The sequence below is a fragment of the Boleophthalmus pectinirostris genome, unplaced genomic scaffold, assembly GCF_026225935.1.
Source record: "Boleophthalmus pectinirostris isolate CB_2022bp ecotype Guang Dong unplaced genomic scaffold, ASM2622593v1 HiC_scaffold_8, whole genome shotgun sequence".
NCBI classification, from domain to species: domain Eukaryota; kingdom Metazoa; phylum Chordata; class Actinopteri; order Gobiiformes; family Gobiidae; genus Boleophthalmus; species Boleophthalmus pectinirostris.
Window position 1 is genome coordinate 37,429,120 of NW_026571515.1, and position 19,569 is coordinate 37,448,688.

Below are 19,569 nucleotides of genomic sequence, written 5' to 3' on the forward strand. Positions count from 1 at the left end.
CTGTTTAAAGCTACACTGTGTAACTTTTCCTGTGGAGGGTTGTTATTACTTTGAATGTTCCGCAGTATGGCATTCACCTCAAGTATGTAAACAGAAAGAAGCAGGTGAATCCAGGAGGTTGGTTTTCCAAAATGCTCATAATGAGAATGAGTGTTTTTCAAGGTGTTTTCACGTATAAAAACACGTGTAACTGAAAAAAAAAAAGGAAAAAAAAAAATGTGTAATTGAATATATGCGCAAAAGATATTTTTAAAGCAAAGCAGAAACACGTAGGCCCAGTGTTATTACGCTGTAGGCCAAAGTGAACGTGATCACGCTCCAATCGTTTGCCAACACTGCCATCTAGCGGCCACACTGAGTAAATGCAGGGAGTGAACTAAGGACACAGCGGCCTTAAAAAGCTCAAGAGATTTTTATAAAAACAGATTTAGAACAGGGGTCTCCAACCTTTTTCATCCTGTGAGCTACTTTTGTAAAATGAAAATGCCAGAGAGCTACGAATTTTAGCTGTCACCAGAAAATCTGTAAATATAAGAGCCATGGTGAGCCGAAAATGAGGTACAGTTTGATGTCTACAGTGTTGGGGAGTAACAGATTACATGTACCAGGGTTACATAATCAGAATACAAATTATGTATCTGTATTCGGTTACAATTACTGTTTCAGTGAGTGGTAATTGGATTATAGTTACGTTGCTAAAATAAATGGATTACACGGCGGTATTGTCCTGTTTTCACATTTTTTAAATTATTATTTTGGTAATTCCACTCTTTGCCGGAAACCCAAACAAAACGTGCACAATAAGAGCTCTGTAGATGTCATGTTAACGTTGGCTGAGTCAGTCACACTGTGGACGAGGTCGAGGAGCCAGTAGAACAGAGGCAGAAGTGCACAGATAAAACCACATTTGTGTCTTGGAAATTCAGACATCACTTTGTATTTAAAGAAGAGAGGCACCATGCTTCCTCCTGTGCACCTCAAAACCAGAACTAACACTAGGACTAAACCAGGATTAAACCAGAACTAAACCAGGACTAAACCAGGACTAAAACCAGGACTAAACAATATGACACCTAATAGGGTGGACATAAAGCAGCAGTGATCTCATATAAAAAAATAATAATTTCTCTATCAATAATATTTTTAATATGCTTAAGGAAAGTCTGGGCTTTTTATTTTCTTTTAGGAGACAAAACATCTTATGATAACATATCTTAGTTACTCTACAGTAAACAAATACCTGTTCATGGCGACTTGGGCTCAACAGACAATTTGACAACAAGAATATTGCAGGATGTGATTGGTACATTGATGTAGTTTTAAAAAGCATGACAATATCAAGTAATCCAAAGTATTCAGATTACATTACTCACTTTAACTAATTTAATGGATTATGTTACAAACTACATTTTGGGGTATGTAATCTGTAATCTGTAATCTGTAGGGGATTACATTTTAAAAGTCACCTTCCCAACAGTGGATGTCTATAAAACATAACCTATCACCCAGTTATATCAGTGCACAAAATTAGGCATCAGAATTATACATTTAGAAAGGAAATAGGCATTTAATCAATCAAATCTGAGTTATTCAGCGCAGTATGTATAATTCAGTATTTCCTTGGTGAGCTACTCCTCCTGAGCTACAGGTTGGACTCCCCGATTTAGAACAATCCAAATTATTTCAGTAATATCCTTTACTATATGTACTATATATTATATTTGTTCCCTTTAAAAAAAACATAGCACAGGTTCACACAGTTTCAGGTTAAATGAGGAATAGGAGTTCAAACCTGATTACTAGATGAATGAATTCACTTTTAGTTTTTCATATTAAGAACTTACATTAAGAATAAAAATACAGTGAAGCAGATTTAGAATTTCACCTTTTCTAAAACTCCTGGAACAAAAAGACTGACATTTTTCCTCATCTACTAAACATGAAAAATACATGAACCAAATCTTGCATGTTTATATATATAAAAAAACAACAACACAAAAGTCAAGTTAATATCATACTCATATTTTATTATTGAAATGTGAAATACAAATCTTAAACAATATCATCGTGTTTACAGATGTACACGTAACAGAGTATCACAGAAAAGAAAATTAATAACTTAACCAGAGCCAAACCACGTGGCAAAAATATTTTATCATCAGGCTTTTAAAGAGCTCGTCGTGGAAACCTGAGGAGAACTGAGGTTTAGTTCACAGTGTTAAACCAGCCGTTAAAGACGCACTGCGGGACATTTCGGGGCCCGCTCGTGTCCGTGGAGACGTTAAATGTTGGGTGGTGTACCTCTGCATCCGCCAAGGCCAAGTTACGGGTCAGATCTGTGAAGAAGCAGCTCACTCACGATGGCATTAAACTTCTAAATCCATAAATACAAGCACACGCCACCGAAAGGTTAAATTACAACTTAGATCTGCGGAGAGGCGAGCTCAATCACAGTAAGAATACATGTTTTTCGAGGTATTTTTGAGCTATAAAAACACCTGTAATTCAATAAACACAAGCTGTGCAGTTCAGTTTAATGCCTTACCGTGGAACATTCCAGACAAAGCTATAATAACATCTCAAAAGAAGACCACAGACGAGAAAAGTTCCGCAGTGCATCTTTAACTCAAATAGCTGCTTCCGTCCTTGTACACAGAGAAACATACAAAAGTCTCGAAAACCAGACGCTGCATAGAAGTTTAAAGTTGCACAAAATATCGAAAATCGAAATTACAATTTGAGTCGAGGCAAAATTGTCCAAACATAAAAAACTGCAATTATATTTTAGGTATCAGAATCTACTATTTAATTCGCAATATTTGTCAGAAAATTCAGATTTTTTTCCCCCAAAATTGTGCAGCTCTATTATAGACAATTTCCAACTAAGACTGTCGCTCAAATTCTGTTTTTACACATTTCATTTGGAACATCTCTTGCATTTCAGACACAGTTGAAAGTCCACGTCTGCTGCTACTGTCGACGTCCAATTACCCTGAGCGTAAAAGCAAATACAGCCTTGAAAAGTAATACAAAAGCCCTCTAGTGGCCACATATGAAACAACCACGTAGATTTGAGACTAAAAGGTTGTGAATCGAAAGGGTAAACGTGGAAATCTATAAAATGAAATCTTGTTGAGCAAATTTCAATGTCCCAATGTCAGAAAATTGGGATACAACTCACATATTGCATTTAGGAATTGATAAATCGATCCAAAAAAATGATTTCGGAACAGGACTTTGGAAAATTAGGAAAGAAAAAGGTGAATCGAAGCAACAGTTTTAACTTTAAATGTGCGTTGTGTAACTTTTCTGGTCATGCTTTTCTTCATGAAAATGTTATTGCTTTGTCTGGAATGTTTCACAATATGGCATTAATACCTTCTAAAACCACATGTAATTGAATAAATTTAAGGTAGAGCTGTTAAATGTCACACTGTGCAACATTCCAGGCAGAGCAATGACATAATCATAGACACAAATAAAAAGTTACACCTTAAATTTTTGCAACAATTTGAACTTTCATTTTTAAGAATTTTTAGAATAACTGAGTCTGGAAAGATGTTAAGCGATCAGGACATAGTAAATCAAATTGTTATTTACTTTTGGCTTTTGTAATTTCACTAAAACCCTTTCGATTCTCAACCCTGGTTATGCGTTTGGAAATAAGCCAAGCGCGCACCAAAAAACTGACAAATATCTCAGCGAATACCACGAGTCAGTGTCTCGAGCACCAGTATGAGGTAGACCAAAGAAAACACAAATCATTTTACATCATGTGCTTTTAGAGAATATTGGAATCCCTGCCCCTTAGTGCTATGGAAATCAATATACATATACATTGTACTACTTTCTGCATTCAGTTATTATAAATTTAGGGTTAAAATTACTTGAATGTAGAATATTTGAGAATTTGAGTAGTAGATTAGTTTGAATATTTGTTGTAGGTTTAATTTTCCTTTTGTTTCGCGTAAAAAAATACACTTCACTATGAAACTTTACAGGTGGAAAGTTCGTCACCTGCTGATCTCCATGAAATGTTCCACAATATGGCATTAAACTCATTTATCTCCACGGTCCAAGCAGTTAGCACAATGCCAAGTCAGATCTGCGGAGAGGCGAGCCAGCTCAAAGTAAGAACAAATGTTTATTATTACGGTATTTTTGACCAATATTTTTGAGCAGTATCATCTGTAATTGAATATATGTTGACAAGTTTAATGCCGTACTGAGGGACATCTCCGTGAACTCAAGCAGTTGGCACACCGCTCACCAGAAAAGTTACGCAGTGCACCTTTAATGTAAAAAAAAAAAAATTAAAATTAAAAACAAAAATGATGCAAATGGAAGAAATTTTTGAAATAATAAGAAAAATGAAATCTTAACACATCTGGACTATAATTTGAATGACATTTTTTTTTAATCAGTAGTGTTTTTTGCACTCATTTCAAGTACATTTTATATTAGTCAAAATATACTTTAGTAGGGATGCACTGATCCGATACTGGTATTGGATATCGATACCAACACTATTGACTGAAATGACATTTGAAAGACAATATAAAATCCAGTTTGGACATATAAATATATGTATGTCAAGTCATTTATTGGTCATAGCCCAGAAAGTCTCATATGTTTAAATTTGTATTCACACAAAGCTGTCCTGCACTTACTTGAGGGATGAATAATGCCTACAGAACACATCTGGATCAGTTTTGTCTTATTTTTTGAAGAAAATAATGCTGTTTTCAGTCTCTGACCTGTATCAGTTGATCGGCAAATACTCAAAGCTACAGTATCGGTAGAGAATCGGTATCAAAAGTGAAATGGCTGGATTGGTGCATCCCTACACTTCAGGTCAATTTGATGTCAAAACAGCCCAAAACTAAATTCAAAGAGTTTGCTGAAATAAGGAAAAAGTATATTGAAACTATCAAAAAAAATACCAAATAGCAAATAAGGTCCAGTAACTCAATAAATTAAGTTAACACTACCCAAATTTGGATATATTTTGTACTCAAGTAATTTTACCGCGAATATCTGAATTTTGTTACACAGAAAATTTATACGAAGTTTTAATATTTTCTATCATTGACCTTTAATATGAACACGTCAAACCTGGACACTGCCCAAACTGTCACAATACTCTGACAATACTTTGGCCCAGATACAAATGAATGCATGGGATTTTAGTGCACAAATATACAAGTCACATTTCTAAAGAGGATTTTTAGTCCAGATAAATGCAACCAAATGAAAACTCAGTGACCCACTGACAAAACAAAACACTGCTATTTCTACAACACATTTAAACCAAGTCTCCATTAACAAAAGAAGATAGCAGCTCATTGAAAAGTGAACTAAAGCTTTGTATCTGTCAAACTTGACTCATATTTGAAAGTTTGAAGGAAAAGTTTTTGTTTTTTTAGGCAGATGGTTGTAAACTCCAGTGTCCTTTAAGCGTTATATTCAAGTTTTACCTTTTTAAACATTTGAAAGTCATATTTAGGCACTTTTGTCCATGTTGCCATAGCGCTGGTTTGGGAATGGTCCGGTGGATTCTCTCCGTGGGAGGCTTGGCAACGTGGGCAAGTGTTGGTACAGCACAGTCCTGCCCCCTGTGGGGAAGAAAAGACATGTCAGGATTAACCAATAAGATAGAATTAATAACCAAACAATTCTAAGAGACCCTGTAAGGACATGTCATCATGCTTTATTTTGGCCTATGGCTCCTAAACATGCTTTTCATCTCAACAACATTTGTATCTCATGTTTCATAACAGAAAAGTTCAATCTTTTTTTCACTGGGGAATGTATACTGAAACTTATATGGAGCCAAGAGCCGCAGACTCTATTAAGTGAATCATTCAAAATGTTGTATTTGATATAAGTTTGGCTTGGAACATTAATGTTAGGTCTGAAAAATGGAAAAGCTCTGCCATCATAACAAATAGAAAACGCTACAGTAAAAAGCACTACTTTTGGTCATTAAGGCTAATTCAGCAGCAGCCTGAGGGCCAAGAAAAATGAGTCTGATGGCCGTATTTGGCCCCTGTTCTAGAAAAAATAATCCCCATGTTTGGAAGCACTTTAAATCAGGCCATGGTTAAAAGCTCAAAACAGTCATGTTTCCTTTAAAAGCATAAGTATATTTTTTAAGCAATAAAAATGTCCATAATTGACTGAGCCATATGAAAATGTGACATTTGTACAGCATTTGTCCTTTGTCCAAGTTATTTCTCTTGCGGATCATTAGAGTTTGTCAAAGAACACAAAGTATAATGAACAAGTTTGAAAACGTGTTTTAAACGTCTAGACCTGCTCACCTGGTCTGGGAGGGTTGCCGGGTGAGGTGTGATACAGTGAAGCCAGATCATTGAGCGTACAGGAGCGCAGCAGGTTCATCGTGCCCCACTCCGAGTCCAGAGCGCCCCCTAGTGCCACGGAGGAGCTCTTCACCGCCCCCAGCGCGTCCTGGCCAGAAGAGGGCACACTGGGTAGACTCCCCCTCCCTGCTACGAGTGACCGATTAGACATTTCCGAAGACATATTCCTGAAACTCCCCTTCTCTCCACTCACATCTACTTCCCTACTTTGACTCATGGTGTTGAATTTTAACCTTTTGTTGGACGGTTCGCCTAAATCCATGTGAGGTAGGTTACCGAACCGACTTGAGAGACACATCCGTGACGATTCGGTAGGCCAGACTATGCCATTTCTCACTGGGTAACTCCTGTCGCCTATCCCTATTCTATCTGGCGGTGGCGTCTGCATCTCTAGTACATACTTTGCCGCACCTGTACCTTTTCTCATCACCTCTGTAAACCTACTTTCTTGGTTGTTCGTTTGTTGCTCAAAATTTTGCCTGAATTTCTGGCTTTCACTTTCTCGCATTGGAGACTGTTTAGGCGCCGACATGGTCTTGTTCGCGGCCGTTTTTTCTTGCGGTTTTGAAGGCAAAGGCGTCGGCGATTTGGTTCTTCTCGGATGACTTAGGGAAATCATCGGCAACGGGGCGACGTCTTTCCCATCCAACGCTGGCGGGCAACCAGTATGCCTTTTCAGCCTGGAAATCACTGGCCTTCTCGTGTTATCCGTCTTATCTTTGTGCGCCAGATTGTTGTGAATAATCAGCACCTCTGGGTAAATTGTTTTAAATGCACACTGTGAACATGCACTTGGAATTGACGCTTTTCTAGGCTCGGCTGAAATCGACAGTGAAACCTTTAAAGACAGATTCAGCGGCGTATCGTCATAATTTTCATCTTTTATTTCACGTTTTTCTATCTTCAGATTCACAGGTATCGGGAGGTCATCGGCGCATTTGGTCATCAATTTGGAAAACTCGCCATCGCTGTGAATGAGCGGTTTGTTAAGCTTGGAATTGACTAACAAACCGGGGTCAAATTTCGCCTCGTTTTGGTAAATTTTGGAGTCGTGTATCCATAGTTTGGTAGGGGAGGAGGAGTTTTCGCTGTCCGGCTCCAGTTTGAGGTCGGAGGGGGAGGGCAGAGAGGAGGAGGAGGCAGACGCTGGGCGAATGGGGACTTCGATATAGGGTTTGTCTTTATGCCTTCTGTCCAGGTGGTATTTGAGTGAAGTCTTCTGAGCAGCAGCGTAGTCACAGTAAGCACATTTAAATGGCTTTTCACCTGGAGATAGATCAAATGTTGAGATTAGCAGAGGAAGGTTGACAAAAGCATTTAAAAAACATCTTATAAACATCTAAATCAATACTAAAAGCAGTATCAAATCTAGATACTAGGGATGTAACAATAACCAAAATATCGTGATATCGTATCATCAAAAGTCTCACAATAACATCGTGGACCATCACAATATATTGAATCACAAGTTCCTTTGCTTAAATTTATTGTTATGGTGCAGCAATAGCTAAAAAAAAAAAAACAGAGGGAACTACATCGACCATGATCCTTTGCTCCATTTTAGTGCAAACGACATGAAATAGTAGCTCTATGCACTTTTAAATCTTAGTTCTTTAAATTAAGTCTTATCAAGGCATTTTAAAAGGAAAAAGTTGCATATTCACAATTTTGTTATATATCGCAATAAATACCGTACTGTGGGATGTATATTGTGAGAATATCGTACCGTGAGATTGTTACATCTCTATTCGATATTCATTTGAGAAAGTATCAATACTAAAATTTTTTAAAACTAAATTAAAATCACCATCACACACAGGGTTAAATTTGTCCTTATTTGAACAGTTTTGGAATGATTTAATGATCTAAGACCACATGGTTTACTATTATTTAGTGTTGAAAAGGACAGTCAGAAAGAGCAGATTGTTTTGGTATTGAAATCCGTTTTGAGCCTGCTCCTTATTAGTTTTACGTTTTTAGTTTTTAGTTGAGTTTTTTTATTTCACTTTAAAAGACACAATTAATTCTGGTTTATCTGGATAATATGAACTGATTAATAGATCACATAAGTCGCAGGATATTTGCATTGTTTTGTTTTGTGCATCATGTTTCGTTCACAGTAAACCTGTGTCTACGTACAACTTTGTATTTGCTTCTCAAAAAAAAAAAAATACAAAAAAAACACATACGAAACACACGAGAAGGAAAAAAGATTAATACATGCATTTATTTTCTGCAATTATCTTTCTAAAATGTGTGAGTATAACTATTGACGTAATGTAAGGCCATGCACTGAAAAGAATTGTGAATAACCTTGAGTTATGCATTAAATTTGTTTTATTTATTTCATTTAATTCTTGCCCTTTGATGGAGCAGCTCTGAATTTATTTATACTGTATAATGACAATAAAGGCTTTCTATTCTATTCTGTTAAAAAAACATACATGGTTAAGAATGTTGCTGTGACAAAAGAATTGCAGAGTTTGCCTCAAAAACGACAGTGACAAATGCCCAAAGCCCTGTACCTGTGTGAGTCCTGAGGTGAACAGTGAGGTAGTAGCTGGATCTGAAGGTTTTCCCACAGTAACTGCACTCCTTCGATCGGCCTTTAACTCTGTCAAAACCATCTTCACCTAAAAACACATAAAGAGTGATTTATGTGTCCACCAGCAGAGGGAGACGTTGGGAGCCCCCATTAAAAGATTCAGCAACTACAGAGTGAAGCCACAAAATGATTCAAGAATATTTTAAAATATGAATATGGAAGTGAAGATGAGAAAACAAAGAAACTCATGTATTGAGTATGTGTGAGGATGTGTATTGACTGATTACTATGCACAACAAAACAGATAAACATGGTCATCTGATTCAAGTATCACAGTGTTTACAGTGAAGTTAAGCTGTCCTATTTTAAGTCTGAGTTGTGTTTCATGATGTATTATGTCTTTAAAGTACATTACTCAGTCACTCCTCACCTGGTGCTTATATAAGATACTTGTATGTACAGCGCCTTGGGGTAGAGTAACAGAAGCAAGGCTGCCAATCAGCACCATCAGCCCCTCCAACCACTATCAATCACTCACGCACCCACTCACAGACAGGCAAGGTGGGTGAAGTGTCTTGCCCCAAGACAGAGACAGTATGGACTCACCTGATCCCAGTATCTCTGTGAGCGGCGCCTCGTCCTGCCCCTCTTCTTCGTCATGGTCCAGAGCTCCAGGCCGGTGCAGTCTCCCCTCCAGACCCGCTGTGGGGCTCTCCTCTCCGGGACGCTCTCGTTTGTGGATCCGGGAGTGGAGCACCAGCTGGTGGTACGTCCTGCAGGGTAAGGAAAGCATGAGGAAATCAGTCATTGTTATATATATATATATATGATGCAATATACATGAATGATTTGTGAAGAATTATTGCGTAGTTTTCATGTAGGCATACTTATTACACTTTATTTAATCAAAATAGTCTGAGATTTGAAATATACTTTCTGTATGATCACTGTTTTTTTTTTTATGCATACATAGACAGATCCAGAAAACCACACAGAAAGCTCCACCTTTTCTGGGAATCAAACTGAACAGAACTGTGAGGTTGGCACTCTAAAAAAAGGCAGTCAGCATGAATAAGTTGGTCACACACTAGAGAGCTCTCACGTGAATGTATGATTCACTCTACATTATATATTCACTACATATTATACGATAGCAACATGAGACAACATCTTGAGTTCACCAAAAGTTCTTATTTCAGGGGCTATCCAGTCTGAGGCTAGTACTTGGAAGTAAGATTAACTGCAAAAAAAATTTAGACCTACTAAGTCAACCTAAACTAGTCAAAACCACTCAAATCAAAATAAAAATAATATTGTGATTTCAAGTCATTTAACTAAAGTATTGCGATGTAGATCTACAGTGTTGTCATACTAAAATTTCTATACAGATTTTGATACCCCAATGACAATTTTAAGCATCTTTTTGTATCTTTTTCTAGTATCTAGTTGCGATACTAGTTTTAGTATCAATTACTATTAGATTTTTGATCCTTTTGACAACACGAGTAGTACTATTATTCAGTTCAACATGATCTCACCTGAATGTTTTGTGGCATTCTTCACATGTGGTGGGCCTCTCTTTGCTCTTGTCCTTTTGAATGAGTGACCTCCGCTGAGGCTGTGGAGCTATAATCACAGGTGGAGGGGGGCGGCCATCTTTGCTGGCCTTGTCCCCCGTGTGTCCTTCTCCCAGAATATGATTCAGCTCCTCCTTATCTGACGTGCATTCTTCATTATCTGTGCTCGCTTCCTGTCCGATATCTTTAGCGTTATTCGGCCCGACTGCTATCTTTCCTTTGGTCGCTAGTTGCCAGGCTTGGTAAGTACTGAAAGGATCCAACTGGGCGATCCATTTTGAGGTTCTGACCGGTTGCAGTGTAGTGTTTTCTCGAGAAGGCTGTAGCTTTAAACTGTGGAAAAATGTCTCCTTCTGGATCTCCTCTTCTTTTGTCCATTTTTCTGCATTTTTGTCATGCAATTCCACTTCGCGATTGTGAACTTTGCTGTGCTCGGCCAAGCTGTCGTGATCAGGGAAGAAAAACCCGCAGACCATACACATTTTGTAAACAGTAGCTACCGGTTCAGAGACATCTTGCACGACCCCGTTGACAGTCACAGGAGTGTCTTGTAGTTCTTGTAAGGCTTTAGTTTTGCTGCCAGATTTCGTGTGCATTTTCATGTGTGTTTTCAAAAACCACGGCTCTCTGAAGCGGCGTCCGCAAATGTTACAGCAGTAGTAGAAATAGTCTTTGTGCTTTCGCATATGGTTTTCTAGCTCCAGTGCATCTTGGGATACCAGACCACAAACGATACAACTGTAAACATCTTTTTCAACAACAGGTAGGATTGGTTTGGGTCGATTCCTTTCACCGGGAATGCGAAATTCGGCTTCCACTCTGAGCACAGTTGGTTCAGGAAAAGTAGTTGGGTGTTGCGCTAAAACGTGAGGGCCTAGCTCGTCTTGATGGGTGAAGGTTTGTTCACAGAACATGCAGGAGATTAGCTGGTTGACCGTCGTCAGCATAGACTTCTCTAAGCAGGAGCTGTGCGGCGTCATGCTAGAGCCGGGGGTGTTGGCGCTGTTGCTAATCAGAATGTCCTGCGTGAGGCCGTCTGGGCTCTCCACAACCGAGAGTAAGGACTGAGTCGGCATCGCACAGGGTCAGTGAGGACACCTGGAATAAAAAGAGGGAAATAAAATGTTAGATCTGGGACAGCATGTTTAGGAAAGTTAAGTATAGTTGGATAATAGATAAATCATGATTATTCAAGTCATTAGAGCAGTGATCCAATAAAGAAATTCTTCAGCTAAAAACATGTCCTGCTGACTAAAAAGGGCCGTGACAAAAAGTCTCAAAACTGACCCAAACAGCGTTCACAAGATGACACCTGCAGGGGAAGTTCATGCAAAAACAACCATTTATGCTGAAAAAAAAAACAATTAGGAAACAACATTTTTATATAAAGACTCACTCATTAACTACTGATTTCTGCTGTTGTCCCAAATCCTTATAATCTAAATAAAACAATGAATACAAATTTTAGTCAACTAAGACACCATCGACCAACTGGCTAAACGACTACAGTCCTACAGGTCATAATATCATCATAAGGACAAACTAAAGAAAGTGCAAGAACCTTAGATGCCAAAATAAATATATACTATATAACGTTCTCTGTAAGCGGGTGAGGCACCTGCATGTCTAAATGAAGATGTTATTGCTATGCTTGAACTGTTCCACAGCATGGCATTAAGCCAAAAACCAAAGTACGTTTGAGCAATAAAACACATGTGATTGAATAAATGTAACATACAAGTGTTTAATGTCATACAGTGGATCATTCCAGGCAGAGCAATAACTTATCGATACAAGGAGGTACCAAACCCTACACCAGAAATGTTGCATTTAGTTCAACCTTTAAAAACGTATAACTGGCATTTTACAAGCAAAATTAAATAAAAGATTTCTTGTTTCTTTTAATCTTCACATCATCAGCTGAAGAAAACAAAGTTAGAGAGTTATGTTTCATATAATAAAGCTGTCCACACACTATAAGTCTTATACCATATAAGACAATATGAATAAAAAGTGAATTACAGATTTGGTTCAAAAATATAAAATAAGCCTCAATAACTGAAAGACACAATTCCACAATTAAAAAGACAGAAAGAGGAAAAGTCAAAAACAGGAAATGCATGTTTTTGCATTTAACACACTGCCCCCTGTGGTACTGAGTCACTGTGATGATAAAGACCTGCCTGTTTGCTATAATATTGAGCAATGCACTGCATAGAAATTTACACTGGCACCTGGCCACATTACAAAACTACAAGTAATCAACAAATACTGAACTGAAAAATGCAACTAAACACATCATTACTGTCAAGATACAAAAAGCGCAACTTTGATTTCAATTCAAAGGAATTCACTCAATACTGATTATAATACAAGATTTTAAAACATTCCTTTTTTTTTTTAAACAGAACATAATTTTTCCACATTTTCTCCTGTTAGTGACATTTTTACAGTACTGATACTCGCACAAACGAGTATCTAGTTTCAATATTACTTTTAGTATTTTATAGCATCTTTTTTTTTTTTTTTTTTATACTTCTGACAACCCTGTCAACCATCACAAAAGATTATACATGGCCATTCCATTTCATCTCTTAAAGTGCACAAAAATATAAACTTATTCCTGTGTATTCCTTTTTTACATTGTGATTCAATAATGCTGATGTCTTTGTTATAAAAACTCGTTTGGGTTGTATCTTTGTGTATGAGCCACACATATAGATAATTATAATGATCTAAATACCATAACGATTACTGTGATTAACTGCTGTAGCCATACTTGTGTCAGGTCTATTTTCAGGGCTTTGTCAGGGCTATTTTACTCTTGGTCTAGTTTTGATTTGAACACTATTTAACATTATTTGACTAAAAATACTATGGATTTCTTTGTTTCAATTGCAAATCTACTGTGTCAAACTGTATATTTAAATAGTAGACATTGCATCATTTAAATAAACCACGTTGTTTCACAGTGAACGGCCATTGTAAAGCCATCCAACTGATCACATAAAAAAGTACGTTAATTTGTTGTAGTCTTGGTCTATTCACTGTGAAATAAACCCAAGTATTTCTCTTCTCTTTGGACCACAACACGTTGCTTTGTGTGGTTAGACAAACGTGCGTAAAACGTGCGTCAAGTTAGCGTCAAGAACTATTCACTTCAGCTTCCAATGGGCAAATTAACGGCATAGATCCCTCAAGTTATCCCACAATAAACGAGGCTTAATTGTCTTTCGATTGGCTGCTACGCTATTACGATTTTACACGTGTATTATGAGCGGAACAAGCGAGTTTTAAGTGTATCATTTGGGAGTTAAATCAATAAAACGCACGCTACCGTTTTTTTTTTTTTTGTTATGACTAGATAGGAATGCATTATCTTCCAGTAAGTTGGCTATTACCAAACGCGAGTTAAACAGAACATTTCATCGCGCTGTCGGTTCAATTGTCCAACTTTTACGATCAAATCACCTCAATAGTCACTTTGGAGTTACGATGTTTCGCTAAAGTCGTCAAGTTTACGCATCTCTGACATTGTGAGCTCATAACGTTAGCAAAACTCCACTTGTTAAATCGTCTTTGCCGTTGTCTTCCAAACTCACCCGTAACAATACCTACCAACTTCCCAATTTCCGGGGGGTAAACGCGTAAAAAAGCAATAAAAATAGAACTTTGTACGCGCGATTGGGTTGTGTGAGTGCAGAAAGCCGCATGGGGAGCCGGGTAAGTCGCTTCTTTCTTCTATAACAATGGATAAGAGCGCTCACCTACTGAACGCCACTGTTTGAATCATATTCTGCAGACTGCTCACTGTGCAGCTGTTGGACCGTGCGTGCGCGCTCACAGGCACGCTCACGCACACACAGGCGGTAGGGGGAGACGGGGCGCGTGCACGACACACAATCACCCAAAAAACAGCGTCACGTGGTCTCAAATAATGTCATTAATAACCAAAAAAAAAAAAAAAAAAAAGTGATACAGACTACAAATAAAAACGAACTGTTAAAGATCCCAAAAATACAACAGGGTCACATGGTAATTAAAAGTTACTGAATATAAGTATTGATAAATATAGCCTAGTATTCCAAACATTCAAGTAGGGCCTCATGATTTTGGTCAAGTATCTATCTGAATAATTGCAGCCTTAGTGACTTGATAATTTAATAAACTCAAATGTGATTCTGATTTTAAAAAAAGATTCATTCTGCAGCAGGTTGGTAATATGTGATGTGCACACACTCCTAAAAGAAAACAAAACAAACAGAGCCACATGGTATCAGATGATGTAATTAATAATAACAAAGTGATCTGCATGGCAAACAAAAGCTAAGTGTTTGTCAAAGATGGCACGTACACAAGACTTAAGAAAACAACAACAATGCCACATTGTGTTGTAAGCCTATGATCCCTAAATTAAATCCATTTTAAGATTTTAAGGTGCCATGAATTAAACTTGCTTAGATTTAAGCAACTTCAGTGACCCAGCAGTTTATTGGGTAGTTCCAACACACTTTCAGATACTTTTAATGTTGTTTTAACTAATATATACTACACTAATGCCACGAGAATGGCATTCTCAATAATTGGGGAAGATAGGTTGGTAGAGCCATCCTTCCTGTTTCTGGCATGTCACATATACAGGAAGACAATAAGGCACATTCACTACACATCTCACACTCACATGGTGCAATAAAAACTAAATATAATCTCTTAATAATTAAAGTGAGACAGTTAAAACCATACATTCCCATGACGATTTTGATTTTATGCTATACAAGTCAGGTTTTTGGAGATGCAAGCTCACTAAATAAAAATAAAAAATGAATGAATGAGTAAATAAATGAATAATAATGAATTAATTCCCAAACAGTCAGGAAGATACAGCATACGGCACGAAACAGCCATACAACATGCTCACAGAAGAAGCCAAAACACAAGTTAGATCATTTTGATGATTAGTAACAAAATATCCTTTGTTTCACCTCTATCATGAATTGGGCAATACAGGGCTTGTGCATGTGGTCTCACAACAACCAGAAATTACACTCAAGACAAGGCAACAGCTTTTTACCTGGTTGGCCAATGTCCCAATTGCACAAAGTTGTTTATTCCCAAAAAAAGTCAGTAACTAAAGGTAAAGTTCATTGCTTATAGCTCAACAGAACTTTTAGTATGTTAAAAATCAACTTTTACCATAATGACAAAGATTAGGCCTACAAATAGCAAAACAAATGAATTTTTTTTAACAGACACACTGCATAAAGATTTTTTTAATGAGTATTGGGGTATCGTTTTATTTCATATAAGTCACTCTACATTATTTTATATCTCTTACAAATAAATAAAATACAAATAAATGAATCGAATCTTTTAGTTTGACCGTTCTCAAGCGCGTGCACGAGGCATCCAGCAGGTCACGTGGTCTCCAAGGACACCCCAAACTTACTTTTTTACGTTATCTTAATTAATGACCAATAAAGCTATTGTTCAACCACAGTTTGCATATTTAACATCGCTAAACAACTTTATATCCACTTACCTGTTTAACTGAAGGCAGAATCTATTTTTGGACAACTTAATCGCGAATCACAGAGGAGACATTTGGTAATTTACCGGTGTTGCCATTATACAGTGGATAACACAACTTGTATGTGTCAAGACAAGTCGTTTTGCCAAGAATGTCGCTTTTTTCAGGCTTACTCCGACAATGTAACCACCTGGCAAGTATAGACACAGGTATTAAGTATATCGATGAGTGACGTTATAATGGCGATTAGAGTTTTTTTAATCGATTCGAGTGTGATCTTACCTAAAGAGTGGCTCCTTTCCACGCTCTCTCGCTGAAGCTAGCATGTGGATAGTGGGGGAGGGGCGAGGACTTTTCACAATTACATGAAGGTTTGAGCCCAAGGAGGTTGTCTCTTCTCTTTGCTAAAATAAAATCTATTCTGCTTAATAAAAACGACTAAATGTGACGAGTTTAGGCGTGCAGAAAGCAGATTTTATGGCAGTAACTCGAGTAAAGTAAAGTGATCTTTAGGAAATTTGAATAAAAAGATATAGGGTGAGAATTTCAAAATTAAAAAAACTGGGACATCCCCTGTTTCTTGGTGGTTGGTAATAATAAAATTGTGAAACTAGTGCGTAATTAAGGAGAAGTGTCATTCAGAGAACATTCATGACTAACGTGTGAATCAATGTAGTCACGTTTTCTTTGTGTTTTAATCGTTTTTAAGATGATTTTTAAAATATTTTACAGGGTAACCAGACGTCTCTATTTACCCAGGACAGTTTCAATTTTGAGCCCTGTGTCCCCTGTCCCAGCAGATTTATTCAAAACCAGTGATTTGTCCCAGTTTTATACAAGAAATGCCCAAGGTGGCCCTATTTTTGGTCAATTTGATCTACACCAGGTCTAAACCAGGACTAAACTAAGACTATACCAGGATTAAAACAGGACTATCACATTTTTTTACTAATCTGATCCCTGCCAACAGTAAAGAGGAACATACATTTTCATTTGCTTAGTCAATATACAGAAAACTGTGTTTGCGAATGACCATAAAGCATGAGTCTGCACAATCTTACATGCTCTTTTCACAATTGTATTTATACCAACCATCCCAACCCGGGTGTGTCCCAGTTTAGAATTTTGAATATCTGGTTACCCTAGTATCTCAAATAAACAATTTACAGTTTATGCCTCTCTTTACTATTGGCAGGGATCAAATTGGTCAAAAACAGAGACACCTAGGACATTTATTATATTAAACTGGGACAAATCATTGGTTTTGGATAAATCTGCTGGGACAGAGGACACAGGACTCAAAACTGGGACTGTCCCGGTAAATAGGGACATCTGGTCACCCTATAAAAAGACCAAGCCCAAACATGTCATTTGATTGACTGTAAGAAGACATGCATCAGCCAATCAACATGAGGTGTATACTTACTTATAATAATGATTTTTAAGAGCATAAAAATATATTTGATTGTGTATGTTTGTGTTATTTTGTAAAGATAGTCACAAGATAAATTAAGCTATTAAATGATGAATAGATTGTAAGCAGACAATGTATTCCCCTAAGCTACTGCATTATTGTGATCAACTTAAACATGATGATTAATTGTATTTGTATATATTGTGAAGAGAGGCAGGAAACAGGCTTTTTTTTGGGATTGGCAGTTACAATAGCCTACGGTTTCAAGGTTTAGTCATTGCAAAACAAAAACCTACAAGTGAAAGGTTACACAGTGCACCTTCAACAAAAGCAACTTATAGCCTACTCACCTTTCATTCTAATCCACAGCTGAAAGAAAACCAGACCAGTGATTGATTTGTTAACATACTGTATTTAGGGATCTGCTTTGTCAGCGAGTTTAAATAGTTTTTGCATAGACCTATTATGAAACGGGCCAAAACTAATAATAGTAATTTATAATAGCTTTTAAATGGGCTGCAAGAGAGAATAATAGTTTGCATTAGATGAACAGGAAAAAGGTAACATGGGTTAAGAAGGCAAGACAACCCCCCAAAGCTTTTACATTATTCATTAGTGGGAGTCAACAGTGTAGTTTAAGATAGGGTGACCAGATTTTCAAAATCAGAAACTGGGACATCCCCTGGGTTTGCCGTGGTTGGTAATAATAAAAATGTGAAACGAGTGGGTAAAGAAAATTGTTATGTACTTGGTCTATTCGTAACTTATTCACGATAACATGTGAGTCGGTATAGTCTTATTTTCTTTGTGTTTTCCGTAATTTTACCTAAAACAAACAAAAAACTAGACAATTTATGTTTCTCTTTACTGTTGGCAGGTATCAAATTGGCCAAAAATAGGGACACCAGAGACGTTTCTTGCATAAAACTGGGACAAATCACTGGTTTTGGATAAATCTGCTGGAACAGGGGATACAGAGCTCAAAACTGGGACTGTCCCAAGTAAATAAGGACATCTGGTCATCCTAGTTTAAAGAGAAAGGGCTTATTTTTTTAAATGAGAAAAATACTCACAGTTATTATCTGGAATAGGTAGCCAAACTTTTAACATATATTTTATAAAAGAGGTTATACTGTATACATAAACTTATACTTTACATTGTGAATCAACAGGAGAAAGGAGTATTGGTTAGTTTTGCATAATACTAACTGTCACTTCCATTGAGAACACATTTTATTAGTCTAATAGTCCCCTACTAAACTGAATTTTCTCAGTAAAATAGTAGAGGTGGAAGTATCCTCTTTGAAAACAAGCAAAGGTCCATCTTAGTTATTCTATAAAAACATTACAGGTTAATTTAGTGTAGGCCTGTTTTCTGATAAAGTGAAAGTTACAAGATTAATCACAATCGCAATCTGAATCACAAAAACCAGATCGTGAAGGCTGTAATTGCCGAAGTACCATCATTACCTCCACAAACAACAAAATCTCCTGTCTTATTCTGCATAAAAACTGCTTATCCTGTAGTTTAGATCTGTACAAACATGCTCTATAGCAAAGTGATCCTTATATTTGTCAGTTCAATTCATTGTCAATTCTTCTAGATGTGCTTAAAATGTGAACTTTGAACAGAAACCTATTATTAAAACAAATCACAAATCAGATAATTCCCCCTAAGAAAGATACATACTTATAATCTTTTCATGGATTATCTAACGTTTGAACAGGAAGTAGCAATGATAGTAGGTACAACTGACACACACACACTTCTGTTATAGTTATAGAGTTGTTGTTGCATGTGTTTCATTGCTTTGCTTTGTTTGTTCTCTTGTTTCAGCAGCTCCCCAGCCCCCAGGCACTTCGCAGGTTTGCCTCTTCATTGGACTTCCAACGCTGTTGTCCTTTTTATGAATCATATTACTACATCCAAGGTATACAGGTACATTTGAGGATGTCATTGGGAAATTTGAGGAAATACTTAAAGGTCCAGTGTGTAACTTTTATGTTAGCTGCTTGTATCGATGGAGATATTTTTGCTTTGTCTATAATGAGGGATGTCATGGCTTTGCTTTGTTGAATTAGAATCAGAATGGCATAATGTTGCATATAGTATATTTGTGTAA

General features: G+C 37.1%; 1 protein-coding gene across 6 annotated transcripts; it reads right to left on the reverse strand.

Annotated features, from left to right (window-relative positions):
• Positions 1 to 2,006: 2,006 nt before the first annotated feature.
• znf217 (zinc finger protein 217) lies at positions 2,007 to 16,465 on the reverse strand. 6 transcript variants are annotated; one of them, XM_020920509.2, is made up of 7 exons: positions 16,315 to 16,465; positions 16,045 to 16,222; positions 10,467 to 11,603; positions 9,535 to 9,701; positions 8,909 to 9,016; positions 6,324 to 7,649; positions 2,007 to 5,615 (listed from the first exon to the last, which is right to left on the reverse strand). In XM_020920509.2, exons 3-7 carry the CDS (start codon positions 11,579 to 11,581, stop codon positions 5,503 to 5,505), a joined length of 2,829 nt encoding a protein of 942 aa, XP_020776168.1. In that variant the 5' UTR covers positions 11,582 to 11,603; positions 16,045 to 16,222; positions 16,315 to 16,465; the 3' UTR covers positions 2,007 to 5,502. The 6 variants fall into 6 exon arrangements, with proteins under 6 accessions (XP_020776168.1, XP_020776171.1, XP_020776170.1 ...); XM_020920512.2 differs by lacking the exon at positions 16,045 to 16,222 and having other exon boundaries at positions 16,315 to 16,356; XM_020920511.2 differs by lacking the exons at positions 16,045 to 16,222; positions 16,315 to 16,465 and adding an exon at positions 14,273 to 14,472.
• Between the last annotated feature and the right edge of the window lie 3,104 nt (positions 16,466 to 19,569).